At 36.6% G+C, this 20,252-nt stretch overlaps 1 protein-coding gene across 1 annotated transcript in view; it reads left to right on the forward strand.

Annotated features, from left to right (window-relative positions):
- Positions 1–20,252, forward strand: part of PHKA1 (phosphorylase kinase regulatory subunit alpha 1) — a 139,718-nt gene that overhangs the window by 22,808 nt on the left and 96,658 nt on the right. The window contains 2 exon segments of the mRNA XM_047716007.1: positions 7,877–7,959; positions 10,754–10,834. Coding sequence (XP_047571963.1) covers positions 7,877–7,959; positions 10,754–10,834 — 164 coding nt within the window.

Here is a 20,252-nt window from a genome sequence, read left to right on the forward strand (position 1 = left end):
ATGGGTCATGGGATTGTGCCCCACATCAGGCTCACCACTCAGTGGTGGTAAGTCTGCTTGAGATTCTCTCCCTCTGCCCCTCACCTAATGCTCCCCCACCCCTTAAAATAAATATATCTTTAAAAAAGAAAACCATAGGGGCGCCTGGGTGGCTCAGTGGGTTAAAGCCTCTGCCTTCGGCTCAGGTCATGATCCCAGTGTCCTGGGATCGAGCCCCGCATCGGGCTCTCTGCTCAGCGGGGAGCCTGCTTCCTCCTCTCTCTCTGCCTGCCTCTCTGCCTACTTCTGATCTCTGTCTGTCAAATAAAAAAATAAATAATCTTTAAAAAAAAAAAAAGAAAACCATAAAGACTCCACCAGAAAATTGCTAGAACTGATAATAGAAATTCAGTAAAGTCATAGGGTAAAAAATCAACATACAGCAGCCTGTTGCATTTTTATACACCAGTAATGAAGCATGGAAATCAAGGAATCTCTCCCATTTACAATTGCACCAAAAACCACTAGGAATAAACCTAACCAAAGAGTTTATATAAAAGACCTGTACTCTGAAAACTATAAAACAGTGATGAAGAAAATCGAAGATGACACAAAGAAATGGAAAAACATTCTATGCTCTTGGATTGGATGAAAAAAACATGATTCAAATGTCTGTATTATCCAAAGCAATCTATACAGTTCACGCAACCCCTATCAAAATACCAATAGCATTTTTCACAGAGCTAGAACAAACAATTCTAGAAATTGTATGGAACCACAAAGACCCCAAATAGCCAGAGTAAACTTGAAAAAAAAAAAAAAAAAGCGGGAGGCATCACAATTCCAGACTTCAAGTTATATTACAAAGTTGTAGTGATCAAAACAGTAGGGTACTGGCACAAAAACAGACACATAGATCATGGAACAGAATAGAAAATCCAGAAATTAATCTACAACTATATGGTCAGTTAATCTTTGACAGTGAGGGAAAGAATATCCAATGGAAAAAAGACAGTCTCTTCAACAAATGGTGTTGGGAAAACTGGGCAGCAATATGCAGAAGAATAAAACTGGACCACCTTCATACACCATACACAAAAATAAATTCAAAGTGGATTAAAGAGCTAAATGTGAGACAGGAAACCATCAAAATCCTGGAAGAGAACACAGGCAGTAACCTTTGTGACATCAACCATAGCAGCTTCTTACTAGATATGTCTCCTAAGACAAGGGAAACAAAAGCAAAAATGACTATTGAGACTTCATCAAGATAAAAGGCTTCTGCACAACAAAAATTAACAAAACTAAAAGGCAGCCTAAAAAATGGGAGAAGGCATTTGCAATGACGTATGTCATTTGACGTATCTGATAAAGGTTTAGTATCCAAAGTATATAAATAATTCATGAAACACAACACCTGAAAAACCAATAAGCCAGTTAAGAAGTGGGCAGAAGGCATGAATAGACATTTTTCCAAAAAAGACATACAGATGGACAACAGACACATGAAAGATGCTAAACATCATTCATCGTCAGAAAAATACAAATCAAAACTGTAATGAGATATCACCTCACACCGCTGGGAATGGCTAAAATCAACAACACAAGAAACAACAAGTGTTGGCAAGGATGTGGAGAAAGGGAACCCTCCTGCACTGTTGCTAGGAAGGCAAACTGGTATAGCCACTCTGAAAAACAGTATGGAGGTTTTCCAAAAGTTAAAAAAAAAAAAAAAGAAGCCTACCATATGATTCAGCAATTGCAATACTAGATATTTACCCAAAAGATACAAAAAAGTTATTCAAAGGAATGCATGCACCCTGATGCTTATAGCAGCATTATCAACAATAGACAAATTGTGGAAAGAGTACAAATGACCATTGATCAATGAACGCATAAAGATGATGTGGTATATGGTATACCATCAAAAGCCATCAAAAAGAATGAAATCTTGCCATTTGCAATGACATGGATCCATATGATTTCACTCATACCCAGAATTTTAGAAACAAAATAGATGAACATACAGGAAGGGAAAAAAGAGAAGGTGGCTAACCATAAGAGGCTTTTAACTACAAAGAACAAACGTTTGCTAGAGGGGACGTGGGTGGGGGGATAGGCTAAATGGGTCATAGGTATTAAGGAAGGCACTTTCGTGATGAGCACCTGGTTTTATTTTTTTATTTTTTTTTATTATGTTCAATTAGCCAATATGTAGTACATCATTAGTTTTTGATGCAGTGTTCAACAGTTTGTTAGAGCAGTGGGTTTTATATGTAGGTGATGAGTCACTAAATTCTACTCCTGAAACTAATATTACACTGTATGTTAACTAACTAGAATTTTTAAAAAATCTTAAAGAAAAAAATGGAAAATAGGGATAGACATTAAAAAATCAACAAAAATAAAGTGAAAATAAAAAATAAATAAACGTAATTGCTTCCTTAAAAGTCTTATCTCCAAATACAGTCACTTTGGGGATTAGGGCTTCAACACATGGATTTCAGGGTGACACAATGGAGCTCATAGCAAGCACTTAAGGAAAATATAGGAGCAAATCTTCCTGACCTTGGATTAGACAAAGCCAAGTTAGACATTACATCAAAAACCATAACCAACTAAAGAAAACATAAGCTGGAATTTATCAAATTAATAACATTTGTGCTTCAAAGGATCTCTTCAAAAAACTTACAAGCAACCCAGAATATGATAGAAAGTATTGACAAATCACATATCTGATAAGGGACGTGTATCTATAATATATAAAGCATTCCAGAGATCAATAATAAAAAGATAATCTAATTTTAAATAGGCAATGCATCTGAGTTGACATTTCTCCAAAGAAGATATTTAAAGGAGAAGGGAGTTGAGGGAAATTGGAAGGGGAGGTGAACCTTGAGAGACTATGGACTCTGAAAAACAATCTGAGGGTTTTGAAGGGGCGGGGGGTGGGAGGTTTGGGGATCCAGGTGGTGGGTATTGTAGAGGGCACGGATTGCATGGAGCACTGGGTGTGGTGCAAAAATAATGAATACTGTTACGCTGAAAAAATAAAAAATTTTTAAAAAGAAGATATTTAAATGGGCAATAAGTACACAAAAACTGCTGAACATTATTAGTCACTAGGCAAATGCAGAGCCCAGTAATGACATACCACATCACACCCCCTAGGATGGCTAAAATCAAAAAGACAGAAAACAACAAATGTTCCTGAAGATATGGAAAAAATGGAATCGTTATACACCGTTGGTGGGAATGTAAAGTGGTGCAGCCACTTTGGAAAATAGTCTGGCAGTTCTCAAAAGGTTAAGCAGAATTACCATATGATCTAGCGATTTCACTTTTAGGTATATGCCCAAAATAAATGAAACAGTGTTCACTCAAAAGCTTATGTAGATACATGGATGTTCATATCAGTATTACTTATAAGAGCCAAAAAGTGGAAACAACCTGAATGTCCCATCAACTGATAATTGGATAAATATGGTACATTCACAAAATGAAATATTCTTTAGCAATAGAAAAAATGGAAGCATTGATTCATTCTACAACACGGATGAACCTTGAAAACATTATGCTAAATGAAAGAACTCACACATGAAAGGCCACAAGTTGTATGATTGCACATATATGAATGTCTGGTAAGGCACATCTATGGAGACAAAGTAGATTAGCAATTGCTTAGGTGGAGGGAGAGGGAGAGAAAGTCTTAAAAGGAAATGGGGAATGACTGGTAATGGGTACAGGGTTTCTTTTCTGAGTGATGAAAATGTAAAATTGATTGTGGCCATGGTTGCAGAACACTGCAAACCCTAAAAACCTTTGAACTATATACTTGAAATGGGTGAATTATATGGCATATGAATTATATCTCAATAACATTTTTAAAAATGAAGGAGAGGGGCTTATTGATAGATGAGTACAAGTCAATGTAAGTGGAGTAGACCACTGAGTTGGCCTCATTTCTGAGCTCTGCATGTTTTAGTATGCTTTAAATAGCACTGCCATCTTTGGCCTTACCCAGCTCTACTTCATTTCACTTCTGTGTATCCTCTGTTCTTCAAGTAATGTCATGGCTCCACAAAGGGGACAGGATACAGAGATCCTGAATGTATGGTGTTGCCTCAAGAGACAGGTCCCTCTCCTGTGGTTAACAGGGTTGTTTAAGATCATTCAATAAGTCATTATTGAATGAACATCTGCTGTTCAATATTATTTAATACCATTCAAAGACTATGTGAGATACTTTTAGGGACTATAAATATAAATAAGAAATGGTTCTTTCCTTCAAATTTAGGTATAGATTTATTTATAGTACAAAGTAAAAAGTAAGTTCATTACAGCAAGGAAAGTAAAATTCTGTGAAACACAGAAGAGAGGAATCAGTGACAGCATCACCAAGGAGATACAGTTTGAGCTGGGCCTTGAAAGAACAGTTAGGATTTCAAGATGTGGATGAAGCCATTTAAACAATATCATGAGCAAAGGGACAGATGATAGAAATGTGGCTTTTATATTGTATAGTGGGGGCACCTGGGTGGCTCGGTGGCTTAAAGCCTCTGCCTTCGGCTCAGGTCATGATCCCAGGAACCTGGGATCGAGCCCCGCATCGAGCTCTCTGCTCAGTGGAGAGGCTGCTTCCTCCTCTCTCTCTCTCTGCCTGCCTCTCTGCCTACTTGTGATCTCTGTCTGCCAAATAAATATATTATATAGTGATTTGTTAGCTGTGACGCAAGTCTGAGAGATGGACAAAACCATTTTCACACCCTCTGCCTTCCCTCTGTCTCTGAGCAAGCACTCTGGCACACAAAGGGGACAAGATAAAACTGTGAAGCTGATGTCCAATATTATATCTATCATCTCTTTTTCCTCTCTCTAGGAAAGAAGTTAAGGTCATTACTGCTACAAGAAAGACACATTGCTAATGCCCTGTCCTGTGGTTGCTGGTTTTGACAGAGCCATGCATCAGGAGGAGTTTGTAGTCTAATGATGTGGATCATACAGTCCTTTTTGGCTCTAAAGTTAGAGTTCTGTGATCTAAAACATCTGTCAATAGATCAAAGATTTAAATGCAAAAAAAATGAAATTATAGGGGTGCCTGGATGGCTCAGTCAGTTAAAAGTCCAACTCTTGGTTTCAGTTCAGGTCATGATCTCATGCATGGGTCATGGGATCCATCTCCACATCAGGATCCATGCTCAGTGGGGAGTCTGCTTGAAGATTCTCTCCCTCTGCCCCTCCCCCACTCTCTCTCTTTCAAATGAATAAATAAATTTTCTTAAAAAGAAATTATAGAAGTACCAGAAACAGTCATGGGATAAACCTTCTTAATTAAAGAGTCTAAGAATAAAGTAAGATAAAAACAAAGATGGAAGCAGACCAGAAGAGACTATAAGGAACAAACTGTGGGTTGCTGGAGGGGAGGTTGGTGGGAGGATGGGATAATGGAATGAGGGGTATTAAGGAGGGCACTTGATATAATGAATATAATGAGCATTGGTACTGGATATTATATTTAAGTGGTGAATCATTAAATTCTACCCCTGAAACTAATAATACACTATATGTTAACTAACTTGAATTTAAACAAAATCTTAAGGGAAAATAAATAAAAATTTCTGATAAGAAAAATATACTCTAAATAAAGTCAAAGTTCAAACTAGGAAAAATACTTGCAACAGATATGATAAATAAAAGGATAATTTCCTTAATATTCATCAGTATGTCAGTAACTCGAAAACCAGCAGTTCCATGGAAATTGTGAAGGACACAACCAAACATTTCATAGGAAAAAAAATGTGGATGGCTTATAAACATATAAAAAGACTCACAACCTGACCCACAATTAAAAGAACTACAAATTAAACTACAGAGATTTTATTTCTCCTCCATTACAGTGGCAAAGAAAAAATTTTTATTAAAGCCTGTGTTGACAAGGGTATAGGAAGTAGGCGGGCAGGGCTGATTGGTATGTAAACTGTGGAACTTCTCTGCAGAATAAATTGGTGATGATGATTAACCTTTAATATACACATGGTGAAGTATTTAGGGAGAAGTGTATTGATATTTGCAACTTACTTTGAATGTATCAAAAAAGATGGATTGATGGATAGATACATATGAGATAGAAAATTATAGTAAAATGTTGATGCTTAAATCCAGATGATGTGCATACAGATGTTAACTGTAAAATTCTGTCATTTTTTTCTGTTTGTTTGAAAATGTTCACAGTACAATGTTGGGGAAAAATAATATGCATAAGTCTGTGACTCAGCAATTCCTCTAAGAATTTACCCTGGGAAAAAAAGAATTTACCTTGATATACTGGTACATGTGCACAAAGATATACATACATGCACATATATATACATACATATGTATATATATGTATCATTCATGTATGTATCTCATATATTCGTGTATATCATATGCATCATATGTGTATTTATGCATATATATATATATATATTCATTACAGCATTAGTTATAGTGATGAAGCGTTAGGTACAGCCTACATGTTTTCATTAGGGAAATGGTTATATAATTAGCCATTTAGTGAAATTCCATGTAGCCATTAAAAAAAATAAGGCAGATATCTTTAAAATTGTCTCCAAGATATATATGAAAACAAAGTACAGTATAGTATACAGCTCCTTGATACTTTTCATATATGTGTAATATTTCTCTGAAAGGATACATAGGAAACTGGTAAGACTGGTTTCTTTTTTTATGTAACAGGATTTTTATTAAATATTACATAAATAATCATTTAAATATCATGTGACGGGATCACTTCACATATCACACAAACATTACAAAATGTGAAAACACAGACTCCTTCTGCCTCCCTGGAAATCTTAGCACTTGGAATACCTCATGCAGCACTTCAATCTTTTAACATATAAATGGATTTCTTTTTTCAGGTCTATCAAAGTATAATTTACATACAATAAAATCTATCCATTTAAAATGTACATTTCAATGAGTTTTAACAAATGTTTAGTTAAACCTGTTCTCTCTTGTGTTGTTAATTTTAGCTATTCTGACTTCTTTCAGAGAAGAGATTTGGCAGGGGGAAACTGATTCGATTCTGGGTGGGAGAAAGACTTTCACTGTATGCCTATTGGTATTTCTTTATTGGGGGGGGACAAAAGAGGGGAGAGGAGTTTTGCGTTTGTTTTGTTTTGTTTGAGAGGATATCATTTTTAATGAAATGTATCATACTATACATATTGGGAAGCAGTATAGCATCTTGGTTAGGAACTCAGTCTCTGAAGTGAAACAGAAGTTGATAGTTGGGTCCTGGTTTCACTATTTATAGTTAAGTGGTCTTAAGCAAATATTTAATCTCTCTAAGCCTCATGGAGAAAATAGAGGTACCCACTTCTTAGGGTTGATGTAAAAATTAAGTTGATAATTCATGCAAAACACTCAGTTTGTAAGGTATAACTATCTTGTATAGTTTACATTTAGAATAATTATCATTTTTTACTCCAAGAAGTATAGTTTTAAGTTTTTCTTAAAATCATAATCTTTTTCCACTTCTTGCTTAGTATTTAGACTCTCTCCAGCTCTTTTTTGAAATATTTGTCTTTCTTCTTCCAGATACCTTAAGGCACATTATAAATTAATTCCTTGTAGAATTAGGAGTCTGAGATTTTCTGTGGAAACCTACAAATAACAGTTAAAATACTTCCATGTTTTAATATGCTGGTATCTCACATAGTCAGACTAGCTTAGGTCTGATTTGTGGTTTTGCTTTTATGGTTTAGGAATCAAAGTGCCTCTCATTGTTCCATTACTTAAAAAGTAATGAGATCAGTTAGTTCCTGTGGCTGCCTATAAAGCCTGTAGTGGTAATTGACCAGCTCTGTAAAATTATTGTCTTTTTCCTCAGGACTTCATATCATCCACAGCCTAGATGAAGTCAATTTCATACAAAACCTTGTGTTTTACATTGAAGCTGCATATAAAACTGCTGTAAGTACTCATAATGGGAATTGACTTTAAACATATGATGTTTCTAAAAATGCTGAACAATCCATTCCTTCTCCTAATGCTGCCCCTTATAGTAAACCAATCTATAAGGCTTCTGGTAGAAATTGCCTTCAGCCTCTTTCTTTGCTAAGCTCAGTGATCCAGTTTGCCTTCTCTCCAAAGAAGTTTCAGAGAAAAAAGTGTCAAGATGCTATGCTTGCACTCCTGTCAAATCCTGTAATATCTCATGTCATGTATTTGGGAATCTGGAACTAAATTGTGGTCTTATTTTAATGGTCTGTGGTCTTAAATAGGAGCAAGATGGCTAGGGAGTATAATGGGTCATTAGCTACTTAGAAATAAAATGTAGTCATATGTTTAATATCTGTAGACATTGATTCAGTGCTTACTATACAAAAAATAGTTCCTTTTCCTCACAACTACTATATGAGATAGGTTTATATTAAATCATAATGTATTTAACATCTCTCTCAGGGATCAGTGTTCTTCGGTGCATAATGCTCATTGTTTTAAAAATGGCTGTGTCACAAATAGTCCAGTTTTTTTAGTCGTCTATTGTTTAACTTGTTTAATTGTTTTTTAGCTATTTTAGATGGGAGGGTAAACCTGTGACCTGTCACTTGATATTTGTTAGAACGATAAATTTGCATAGACATATTTGATGCAAGAGGACAGTATTTGTTGACTGATCACTTTGCCTTCTGATACCATAAGCCTGCTATGGTCCAGGGTACAGGTCAGTGTTCTCTCACCTCTCCATTGAAGCCAGGGGTTGCACCAGTAGAATTAATGATATGTGCCTTCTTGTACTCTAATCTTGCTACACAGATTAGGGTAGAGTTGGGTTTGAGGACAAGTGAGGCTAGCCATGGGATAAATATGACTTACCTTCCAGAAGCTTCACTTTAACTCAGAGATTTGATATAAAAAGTGATTTAAGGTAAATATAGAAACAAATATAGGGGTGTGTGTGTGTGCGTACACATGGATATTGCCAAATTCTGTTCAATGGGATGGCCTAGAAGCAATGACACCACAGTGACAATGAGCACCAGTGCCTAGGTCTTGGATTGTAACTATTCATTCTGTAACAAAAGATATCAGGATTCCTTGTAAAAGTGGTTGTTTCTAGGGCTGGGGGGAGGAAAATACAAAATCAAACTACAGTTTCTTGTAGTGACAGAAAGTGAGGAAGTGTACAGAAAGATTGGGGCATTTCTGAAGGATGCAGGAGCCAACCTGGAAGAATTACCAATGGCTAAAGCTGGAATAATTTGAGCAACAAAACAAATAATAATAGTATTTTATTATAACCCAGAGAATAACCTAAATATCTTTAAGTTCATACTGATATAAACAAGTGAATAAATGAATGAGGGAGAAAGAAAAGCTCTTCGTTAGAGGATTGCAATTAATGACTGTAGAGGTAATGAAGGAACTAAAAAATCACCACTGAAACACCACTGTAATAATTGTTGCAAACAAGATTCACCAGGGGATGCTAAATTAGTGGGTAGATATTTGAGGAGATACAGGATATTTGCACAGTTGTAAAGTATCTTTCTCAAGATAGTTACTAATCACAAGGGGGAAAATAGTAGCAGTAGAACAGAGAAACCCCACAGACACCATCTTAACCACATGATGAAGGTTAACATCACCATAATAAGACATATTAATGTCGTGTACTCCTTGATATGATACAGTGAGAAGGACACAGCATAACATCTATAGAAATCTTGACAAAAAATGCACAATCTTTATCTAATGAAGAGAAAATATAAGGTGAACTTAAATTGGGAGAAATCTATACAATATCTGACCACTGATCTTCTAAAAGTGTCAAGGTCATGAAAGACAAGACTTGAGAAACTGTAACTGATTGGAAAAGACCAAGGAGTTATGACAAATGTAGCAAGGTATTCTGGATTGGATCCTGGAACATAAAATGGCTGTTAGTGGAAAAACTGGTGAAATCCTAACAAAGTTCATAATCTGGTTACTAGGATTATACTAATGTTAATTTCTTAGCGTTGATAAATGTACTATGATTATGTCAGGTGTTAATATTAGGGGAAGTATAGTGAAAGGTATATGGGAACTCATTGCAGTATTTCTGTAACTTCTCTGTAAATCTAAAGTTATTTCAATAAAATCATTTTTTAAAAAAGTAATATAAAATGTTATCTTTATATTATCGAGGGGCCATATACAGCTATGGTTAAGAATTTACACTTTGGACAGAGAGTACTTGGACTCTAATCCTAGCTATGTCACTTATTAGCTGTGTGGCCTTGGGTGAGTCACTTAACCTCTCTTTGCACCTTAGTTTCATCATCTATAAAATAGAAGGATTAAGGAAGATAGTGGTATAAAGTGCATAGGTTAGTGTATGGTACATTGTCAGTGCCAATCAAGAGTAAAATTAAAATAGATATTTAAGACGAAACACTAGGGTGCTGCTTTCTAGACCCCCTGCGTATCTGCCTTGAAAAATTTTGAGAAGTATTTTTCTACATGGACCGAGTTATAGTTCTTAGGCCTGATCAACTGTTGAGGAGTCTTCCAACTTATCAGAGGTCCCAACAGAATTTGAAGCTACTAGGAAAAGAGCTACAGGGGCAGCCAACTCATTGGTATCTCCCTATTGAGCATCATGGGTACACATATGTATGGTGAATTAGCTACTATGTGTGTCTTTCATTCAAGAGTTGTGTGTCTAGTATGCATTTAGTAGTGATGACTTGCTAATGGTATGTTCATTATTTTATGCTAGGATTTTGGGATATGGGAACGTGGAGACAAAACCAACCAAGGGATCTCAGAATTGAATGCCAGTTCAGTTGGCATGGCAAAGGTAATTTTCCTTGCTTTGTTTGTACCAACTGTGGGGTAAGGAAATACAACTTTACCATAGATAAAGGCTTAACCTGAATTTGGATCATTATCAAATTGTTCTTTTAAGACACAGGCAAAATTCAGATTCTCCAATAGAACTATGGACATGTAGGGAAAGATTTATTTCATTAGCTCCATATTTGTGTATCCAACTGCTTTTGTAGGATATCTCTATTTACATATACCACAGAGATCGCCGAGAACATATTTTTTTAAAAGATTCATTCATTTATTTGAGAGAGAGAGAGAAGTGAGTGCACATGCACATGGGGGCCAGGCAGAGGGAGAGAGAGAATCTCCAGCAGACTCCCCATTGACTACAGAGCCCAAATCAGGGCTTGATCCCACAACCCCAAGGTCATGACCTGAGCTGAAATCAAGAGTCAGACACCTAACCAACTTTGCCACCCAGGCACCCCAGAGAACATGTCTTAAACTAAACTCATCTTCTCTACCATTATAAAAACAAAAAGAGGCCATGCCCATACACCAGTTGACAAAACTTGATTATCAGGAAACCTTCTGCCAATCCTGAACCCCCCTCACTCTCCTGCATCCCACACGTCATCATCATTACTAACTTTCCACTTGACTCCATCCTTTTCTTCCCATTGCCACTACCTTAATTTCAGCTCTTATTTTTGGAGACAACAAGAAGCCATAAAATAGAATAGCAGGAATAGGATCAAACATATCTATTATAATGTTAAATATGCATGACCTAATTGAAACTTCCCCTGCCGAAAGACACCAATTGATTCTAAAAAGATAATACACCCCTATGTTTATTCCAGCATTATTTATAATAGTCAGGATATGGAAAGCAACCTAAGTGTCCACCTATAGATGAATGGATAAAGAAGATCACACACACACACACACACACACACACACACACACACACACCATATATAACACACATACACAATGCAATATTACCCAAACATAGAAAAAAATAAAATCTTGCCATTCATGACAACATGGATGGATGTAGAGGGTATTATACTAAGTGAAATAAAACAGACAGAGAAAGAAATAGCATATGATTTCACTTATAGCTGGAATCTAAAAACCAAAACAGTTAAAAACACACAAGAAGAGCAACCTAAATTTCCAACAACTGTTAAATGGTTAAATAAATGAGAGAATATTATGTTGAAATAAAGAATTTTCATAATATGGAGAAACATTTATGCTTTAATATTCTAACCAAATTTTATATGAAACATGATCTCAACTATAGGCAGATTTGCATAAAGGAAACTAATAGGAAACCTGTCAAAAATATTAGCATTATTTTGGGTGATTTTTTTTGCCCTCTCTATTATTTTTTATATTTTCAAAATATTCTATAACAAGTACGTTTTACTTTTATAATTAGAAAAGTGAGAAATTAATAAGCAAATTCTATTAAAAAAAAACTTCTGCCTCGATGACTAGTAACCTTCATCTTTAAGTCAATTATAGTATCTTTTGTCTTCAACATTTTTTTATAATTTTTTAAATTTTTTTATAAACATATAATGTATTATTAGCCCTAGGTGTACAGGTCTGTGAATCGCCCAGTTTACACACTTCACAGCACTCACCATAGCACATACCCTCCCCAATGTCCATAACCCCATCACCCTCTCCCTACCCCCCCACCGGCAGCCCTCAGTTTGTTTTGTGAGATTAAGAGTCTCTTATGGTTTGTCTCCCTCCCGATCCCATCTTGTTTCATTTATTCTTTTCCTACCCCCCAAACCGCCTACATTGCATCTCCACTTCCTCATATCAAGGAGATCATATGATAGTTGTCTTTCTCTGATTAATTTATTTCGCTAAGCATAATACCCTCTAGTTCCATCCACGTCGTCACAAATGCCAAGATTTCATTTCTTTTGATGGCTGCAAAGTACTTCATTGTATATATATACCACATCTTCTTTATCCATTCATCTGTTGATGGACATCTAGGTTCTTTCCACAGTTTGGCTATTGTGGACATTGCTGCTATAAGCATTCAGGTGCACGTGCCCCTTCAGATCACTTACATTTGTATCTTTAGAGTAAATACCCAATAGTGCAATTGCTGGGTCTTAGTGTACCTCTATTTTCAACTTTTTGAGGAACCTCCATGCTGTTTTCCAGAGTGGTTGCACTAGCTTGCATTCCTACCAACACTGTAAGAGGGTTCCCCATTCTCCGCATCCTCGCCAGCATCTGTCATTTCCTGACTTGTTAATTTTAGCCATTCTGACTGGTGTGAGGTTGTATCTCATTGTGATTTGGATTTGTATTTCCCTGATTCCGAGTGATATGGAGCACTTTTTCATGTGTCTGTTGGCCATCTGGATGTCTTCTTTGCAGAAATGTCTATTCATGTCTTCTGCTCATTTCTTGATTCAATTATTTGTTCTTTGGGTGTTGAGTTTGCTAAGCTCTTTATAGATTTTGGATACTAGACCTTTATCTGATATGTCATTTGCAAATACCTTCTCCCATTCTGTCAGTTGTCTTTTGGTTTTGTTAACTGTTTCCTTTGCTGTGCAAAAGCTTTTGATCTTGATAAAATCCCAATAGTTCATTTTTGCCCTTGCTTCCCTTGCCTTTGGCAATGTTCCTAGGAAGAAGTTGCTGTGGTTGAGGTCGAAGAGGTTGCTGCCTGTATTTTCCTCAAGGATTTTGATGGATTCCTTTCTCACATTGAAGTCCTTCATCCATTTTGAGTCTAATGTGGTGGTGTAAGGAATGGTCTAGTTTCATTTTTCTGCATGTGGCTGTCCAATTTTCCCAAAACCATTTGTTGAAGAGGCTGTCCTTTTTCCATTGGACATTCTTTCCTGCTTTGTCGAAGATTAGTTGACCATAGAGTTGAGGGTCTATTTCTGGGCTCTCTATTCTGTTCCATTGATCTATGTGTCTGTTTTTGTGCCAGTACCATACTGTCTTAATGATGACAGCTTTGTGATAGAGCTTGAAGTCTGGAGTTGTGATGTCACCAACTTTCGCTTTCTTTTTCAATATTCCTCTATTTGAGGTCTTTTCTGGTTCCATATAAATTTTAGGATTATTTGTTCCATTTCTTGGAAAAAATGGATGGAATTTTGATAGGGATTCCATTAAATGTGTAGATTGCTTTACGTAGCATAGACATTTTCACAATATTTGTTCTTCCAATCCAGGAGCATGGAACATTTTTCCATTTCTTTGTGTCTTCCTCAATTTCTTTCATGAGTACTTTGTAGTTTTTGCCTCTTTGGTTAGGTTTATTCCTAGGTATCTTACGGTTTTGGGTGCAGTTGTAAATGGGATTGACTCCTTAATTTCTCTTTCTTCTATCTTGTTGTTGGTGTAAAGAAATGCAAGTGATTTCTGTGCATTGGTTTTATATCCTGACACTTTACTGAATTCCTGTACGAGTTCTAACAGATTTAGAGTGGAGTCTTTTGGGTTTTCCACATATAGTATCATATCATCTGCAAAGAGTGATAGTTTGACTTCTTCTTTGCCAATTTGGATGCCTTTAATTTCTTTTTGTTGTCTGATTGCTGAGGCTAGGGCTTCTAGTACTATGTTGAATAGCAGTGGTGATAATGGACATCCGTGCCCTGTTCCCAACCTTAGTGGAAAAGCTTTCAGTTTTTCTCCATTGAGAATGATATTTGCAGTGGGTTTTTCATAGATGCCTTTGATGATATTGAGGTATGTGCACTCTATCCATACACTTGGAAGAGTTTTGATCAGGAAGGGATGCTTTACTTTATCAAATGATTTTTCAGCATCTATTGAGAGTATCATATGGTTCTTGTTCTTTCTTTTATTAAAGTATTGTATCACATTGATTGATTTGTGGATGTTGAACCAACCTTGGAGCCCTGGAATAAACCCCACTTGGTCGTGGTGAATAATACTTTTAATGTAATGTTGGATCCTGTTGGCTAGTATTTTGGTGAGAATTTTCACATTTGTGTTCATCTAGGATATTGGTCTGTAATTCTATTTTTTGATGTGATCCTTGTCTGTTTTTAGGATCAAGGTGATACTGACCTCATAAAATGACTTTGGAAGTTTTCCTTCTATTTCAATTTTTTGGAACAATTTCAGGAGAATAGGAATTAATTCTTCTTTAAATGTTTGGTAGAATTCCACTGGGAAGCCATCTGGCCCTGTGCTCTTGTTTGTTTGGAGATTTTTGATGACTGTTCCAATCTCCTTACCAGTGATGGGTCTGTTCAGGTTTTCTGTTTCTTCCTCTTTCAGTTGTGGTAGTTTGTATGTCTCTAGGAATGCATCCATTTCTTCCAGATTGTCAAATTTGCTGGTGTATAGTTGCTCATAATATGTTCTTATAATTGTTTGTATTTCATTGGTGTTTGTTGTGATCTCTCCTCTTTCATTCATGATTTTATTTATTTCGGTCCTTTCTCGTTTCTTTTTGATAAGTCTGGCCAGGGGGTTATCAATCTTATTAATTCTTTCAAAGAACCAGCTCCTAGTTTTGTTGATCTGTTCTATTGGTTTTTTGGGGTTTGTTTTTTTTGTTTGTTTGTTTCTATTTCATTGATTTCTGCTCTGATCTTTATTATTTCTCTTCTCCTACTGGGCTTAGGCTTTCTTTGCTGTTCTTTCTCCAGCTCCTTTAGGTGTAGGGTTAGGTTGTGTATTTGAGACCTTTCTTGTTTCTTGAGAAAGGCTTGTATCACTATATACTTTCCTCTGAGGACCACCTTTGCTGTGTCCCACATATTTTGAACAATTGTGTTTTCATTATCATTTGTTTCCATGAATTTTTTCAATTCTCCTTTAATTTCCTGGTTGACCCATTCATTCTTTAGAAGGATGCTCTTTAGTCTCCATGTATTTGGGTTCTTTCTAAATTTCCTCTTGTGATTGAGTTCTAGCTTCAGAGCATTGTGGTCTGAAAATATGCAGGGAATGATCCCAATCTTCTGGTATCAGTTGAGACCTGATTTGTGACCCAGGATGTGATCTGTTCTGGAGAATGTTCCATGTGCACTAGAGAAGAATGTGTATTCTGTTGCTTTGGGATGAAATGTTCTGAATATATCTGTGATGTCCATCTGGTCCAGTGTGTCATTTAAGGCCTTTATTTCCTTGTTGATCTTTTGCTTGGATGATCTGTCCATTTCAGTGGGGGGAGTGTTAAAGTCCCGTACTATTATTGTATTATTGTCGATGTGTTTCTTTGATTTTGTTATTAATTGGTTTATATAGTTGGCTGCTCCCACGTTAGGGGCATAGATATTTAAAATTGTTAGATCTTCTTGTTGGACAGTCCCTTCGAGGATGATATAGCATCCTTCCTCATCTCTTATTATAATCTTTGGCTTAAAATATAATTGATCTGATATAAGGATTGCCACCCCAACTTTCTTTTGATGTCCATTAGCATGGTAAATTGTTTTCCACCCTCTCACTTTAAATCTGGAGGTGTCTTTGGGTCTAAAATGAGTTTCTTGTAGATAGCATATTGATGGGTTTTGTTTTGTTTTGTTTTCCATTCTGATGCCCTATGTCTTTTGATTGGGGCATTTAGCCCATTTACATTCAGGGTAACTATTGAGAGATATGAATTTAGTGCCATTGTATTGCCTGTAAGGTGACTATTACTGTATATTGTCGCTGCTCCTTTCTGGTCTACTACTTTTAGGCTCTTTCTTTGCTTAGAGGACCCCTTTCAGTATTTCCTGTAGAGCTGGTTTGGTGTTTACAAATTCTTTCAGTTTTTGTTTGTCCTGGAAGCTTTTTATCTCGCCTTCTATTTTCAATGATAGCCTAGCTGGATATAGTATTCTTGGCTCCATATTTTTCTCGTTTAGTGCTCTAAATATATCATGCCCGTTCTTTCTGGCCTGCCAGGTCTCTGTGGATAAGTCTGCTGCCAATCTAATATTTTTACCATTGTATATTACAGACTTCTTGTCCCAGATTGCTTTCAGGATTTTCTGTTTGTCCCTAAGACTTGTAAATTTTACTATTAGATGACGGGGTGTGGACCTATTCTTATTGATTTTTAAGGGGACTTCTCTGCACCTCCTGGATTTTGATGCTTGTTCCCTTTACCATATTAGGGAAATTCTCTACAGTAATTCTCTCCAATATACCTTCTGCTCCCCTCTCTCTTTCTTCTTCTTCTGGAATCCCAATTATTCTAATGTTGTTTTGTCTTATGGTATCACTTATCTCGCAAATTTTCCCCTCATGGTCCAGTAGTTGTTTGTCTCTCTTTTGCTCACCTTCTTTATTCTCTGTCATTTGGTCTTCTATATCACTAATTCTCTCTTCTGCCTCATTTATCCTAGCAGTAAGAGCCTCCATTTTTTATTGCACCTCATTAATAGCTTTTTTTTATTTCAATTGGTTAGATTTTAGTTCTTTTATTTCTCCAGAAGGGGCTTTTATTTCTCCAGACAGGGTTTCTCTAATACCTTCCATGCCTTTTTCAAGTCCAGCTAGCACCTTGAGAATCATCATTCTGAACTCTCGATCTGACATATTACCAATGTCCATATTGATAAGGTCCCTAGCCTTCAGTACTGCCTCTTGTTCTTTTTTTTTGTGGTGAGTTTTTCTGCCTTGTCATTTTGTCCAGATAAGAATATATGAAGGAGCAAATAAAATACTAAATGGGTGGCAAAGACCCCAGGAAAATGTGCTTTAACCAAATCAAAAGAGACCCCAAATCATGGGGGGAAGAAAGAGGGTAAAATGAAGTTCAGAAAAAAAATATTTAAAAGAAAACAAATAAAGAAAAAATATAAAAATATATATATATACACACACACATATATATAATATATACATTATATATATATATATATATATATATATATATATATAAGACTGATGATTAGAACAGGGTCACCCACTTAATTTTGGGAGTATTTTGGTCTCTTAGAAGAAACTACCTCCCAAAATTTTAAAGAATGAAAAACATATAAGGGTAAACATAATGAAGGGATGGAATATGACTATAAGACTATAAAGATGAATTTTTTTTATGTTCTAAAAAAGGAGTTGATAAGATAAGTTGGTTGGGAGAATAAAGAAAAAGAAAGTGGAGAGAATATGCTCAGGCTGGAGACTAGAACAAAGCCCTGTGCTAGATTTAGGGTGTATTTTGATCTATTAGAAGAAGTTGTACCCCAAATTTTTTTAGAAGGAAAAACCCTATGTATATACAAAAAATAAAGTTAAATACAGTTAAGGATAAAATATGACTATAATAATGAAGGTTCAAAAAAGATTTTTTTTATGAAAGGTATTGTTATAAACTAGCTAAAAAACTTTAAAAGAGGAAAGGGTAAAAGTTTAAAAAAATTAGCAGAAGAAAAAAAGTAAAATTAAAAAAATTAACTTTGCAAGACTGAAGAATCATGGGGAAGAATCCATGAATTCCATGCTTTGCTTTCTCCTCCTCTGGAATTCTGCTCTTCTCCTTGCTAAGTGAACTTGGTCTTGGCTGGATTTCTTGTTGATCTTCTGGGGGAGGGACCTGTTGTAAGTGATTCTCAAGTGTCTTTGCCCGAGGTGGAATTGCACCACCCTTACCAGGGGCCAGACTAAGTAATCCGCTCAGGTTTGCTTTCGGGAACTTTTGTTCCCTGAACACTTTCCATAGAGTTCCGGAGGACAGGATTGAAAATGGCGCCCTCCCAATCTCCGGCCCAGAGGAGCCGAGAGCTCGGGGCCCCACTCCTCAGTGCGCCCACAGAGAAAAGCGCTCAATCACTCCCATCTCCCTGGCCTCCGGCTATGCTCCGAGCTCACCCAGCCTGTGACCAAGCTTCTCTGTCTCTGGCACACAGCCCCGCCTGGAGTCTCCAAACCCCACAGATCCCTGAGCTCTTCCAGGGGGGTCTCCCCGGATCTTGTGGGGTCCCTGCTCACAGAGCAGTGGCCTGTGACATGGATCACGATAAGGTAACCCCCAGTTGAAAGCTCACTCCTCGGCTCCGTCTCTGTAGCCCACTTCCCCGCTCTAATACCTGTGAGCTCTACGACACTCAGCCCCGATCCCTCTGTGACCCTGGGGAACCTGAGGCCATGCTCTCCCCGCATGGGCTTCACTCTGGGTTAGCGTCTGGAGCAATGGCCCTCAGTGGAGCAGACTTTTAAAAGTCCTGATTTTGTGCTCCGTTGTTTTGCCGCTTGCCAGGATCTGGCCCCTCCCCCCACAGTCTATCTTCCTGTCCCCTTGGATTCACTTCTCCACGGGTCCTACCTTTCAGAAAGTGGACAATTTTCTGTTTCTAGAATTGTTGCTCTTTTTCTCTTCGATGTCCTGTTGGATTTGTAGGTGTTCACAATGGCTTGATAAGCTATCTAGCTGATCCTCTGCTACATGATGTCATCTCAGCCTGCTACTTCTCCACCATCTTTATTCCTCTCCCCCAATCATGGTATCTTTTTAGGATATTCACTTCTCTCTGCAAACTCAGTGATGTGCCAATACCTAATGGCTATTGCATTTTAATATCTTATATCCACACAACTTCTAGCATTTTTTATGTGCTGGTATCATAATTGCAGCTACCCTACCAAAAGGGTGGTTTACTGTGAATTCATCTGTGCCTTATTAAAATTATTTTTAAAGTATGGTGCTTGGCTTGATAATGCTATAACTTTATCTATCTATGCTGTATCTTTTTTTAAATGCATTTTTAAAGAATTCAGCCACTGGAGATAAAGATAATAAAACAATAAGATTTTAAAAATAAATAAAATGTGTATTTATTGACTTTAATTGACATATAACATTGTTTAAGTTTGGAGTGTACAACATGTTGATTCAGTACATTTTTATTGCAAAATGATTATCACCAAAGTGTTAGGTAACACCTCTATCACATCATATAATTATCGATGCTATTGTGAGTGGGATAGTTTTCTTTATTTCTTTCTCCAGATGTTTTTTTTTTGTTGTTAATGTACAGAAATGCCACTGATTTCTATATGTTGATTTTACATCCTGCAACTTTCTTGAATTCATTGATTGGTTCCAATACTTTTTGGAGTTGGATAATGACAATTTTACTTCTTCCCTTCTGATTTAGATGCCTTTTGTTTCTTTGTCTTGCCTAATTGCTCTAGCTAGGACTTCAAATATGTTGAATAAGAGTGGTATGGGGGGTCACTCTTGTCTTGCTCCTGATCTTAGAGGAAAGCTTTCAATTTTTCACTATTTTTTTGTGTTCATTTGAATTCCAGTTAGTTTCAGGTGTGCAATATAGTGATTCAACACCTACAACACCCGGTGCTCATCTCAGCAAGTGTTAGCTGAGGGTTTGTTATATATGGCCTTTATTATGTTCAGGTATGTTCCTTCTATGCTGAATTTGTTAAGGATTTTTATCATGAAGGGATGTTTG

This window comes from Lutra lutra, chromosome X, assembly GCF_902655055.1.
Source record: "Lutra lutra chromosome X, mLutLut1.2, whole genome shotgun sequence".
Lineage (NCBI taxonomy): Eukaryota > Metazoa > Chordata > Mammalia > Carnivora > Mustelidae > Lutra > Lutra lutra.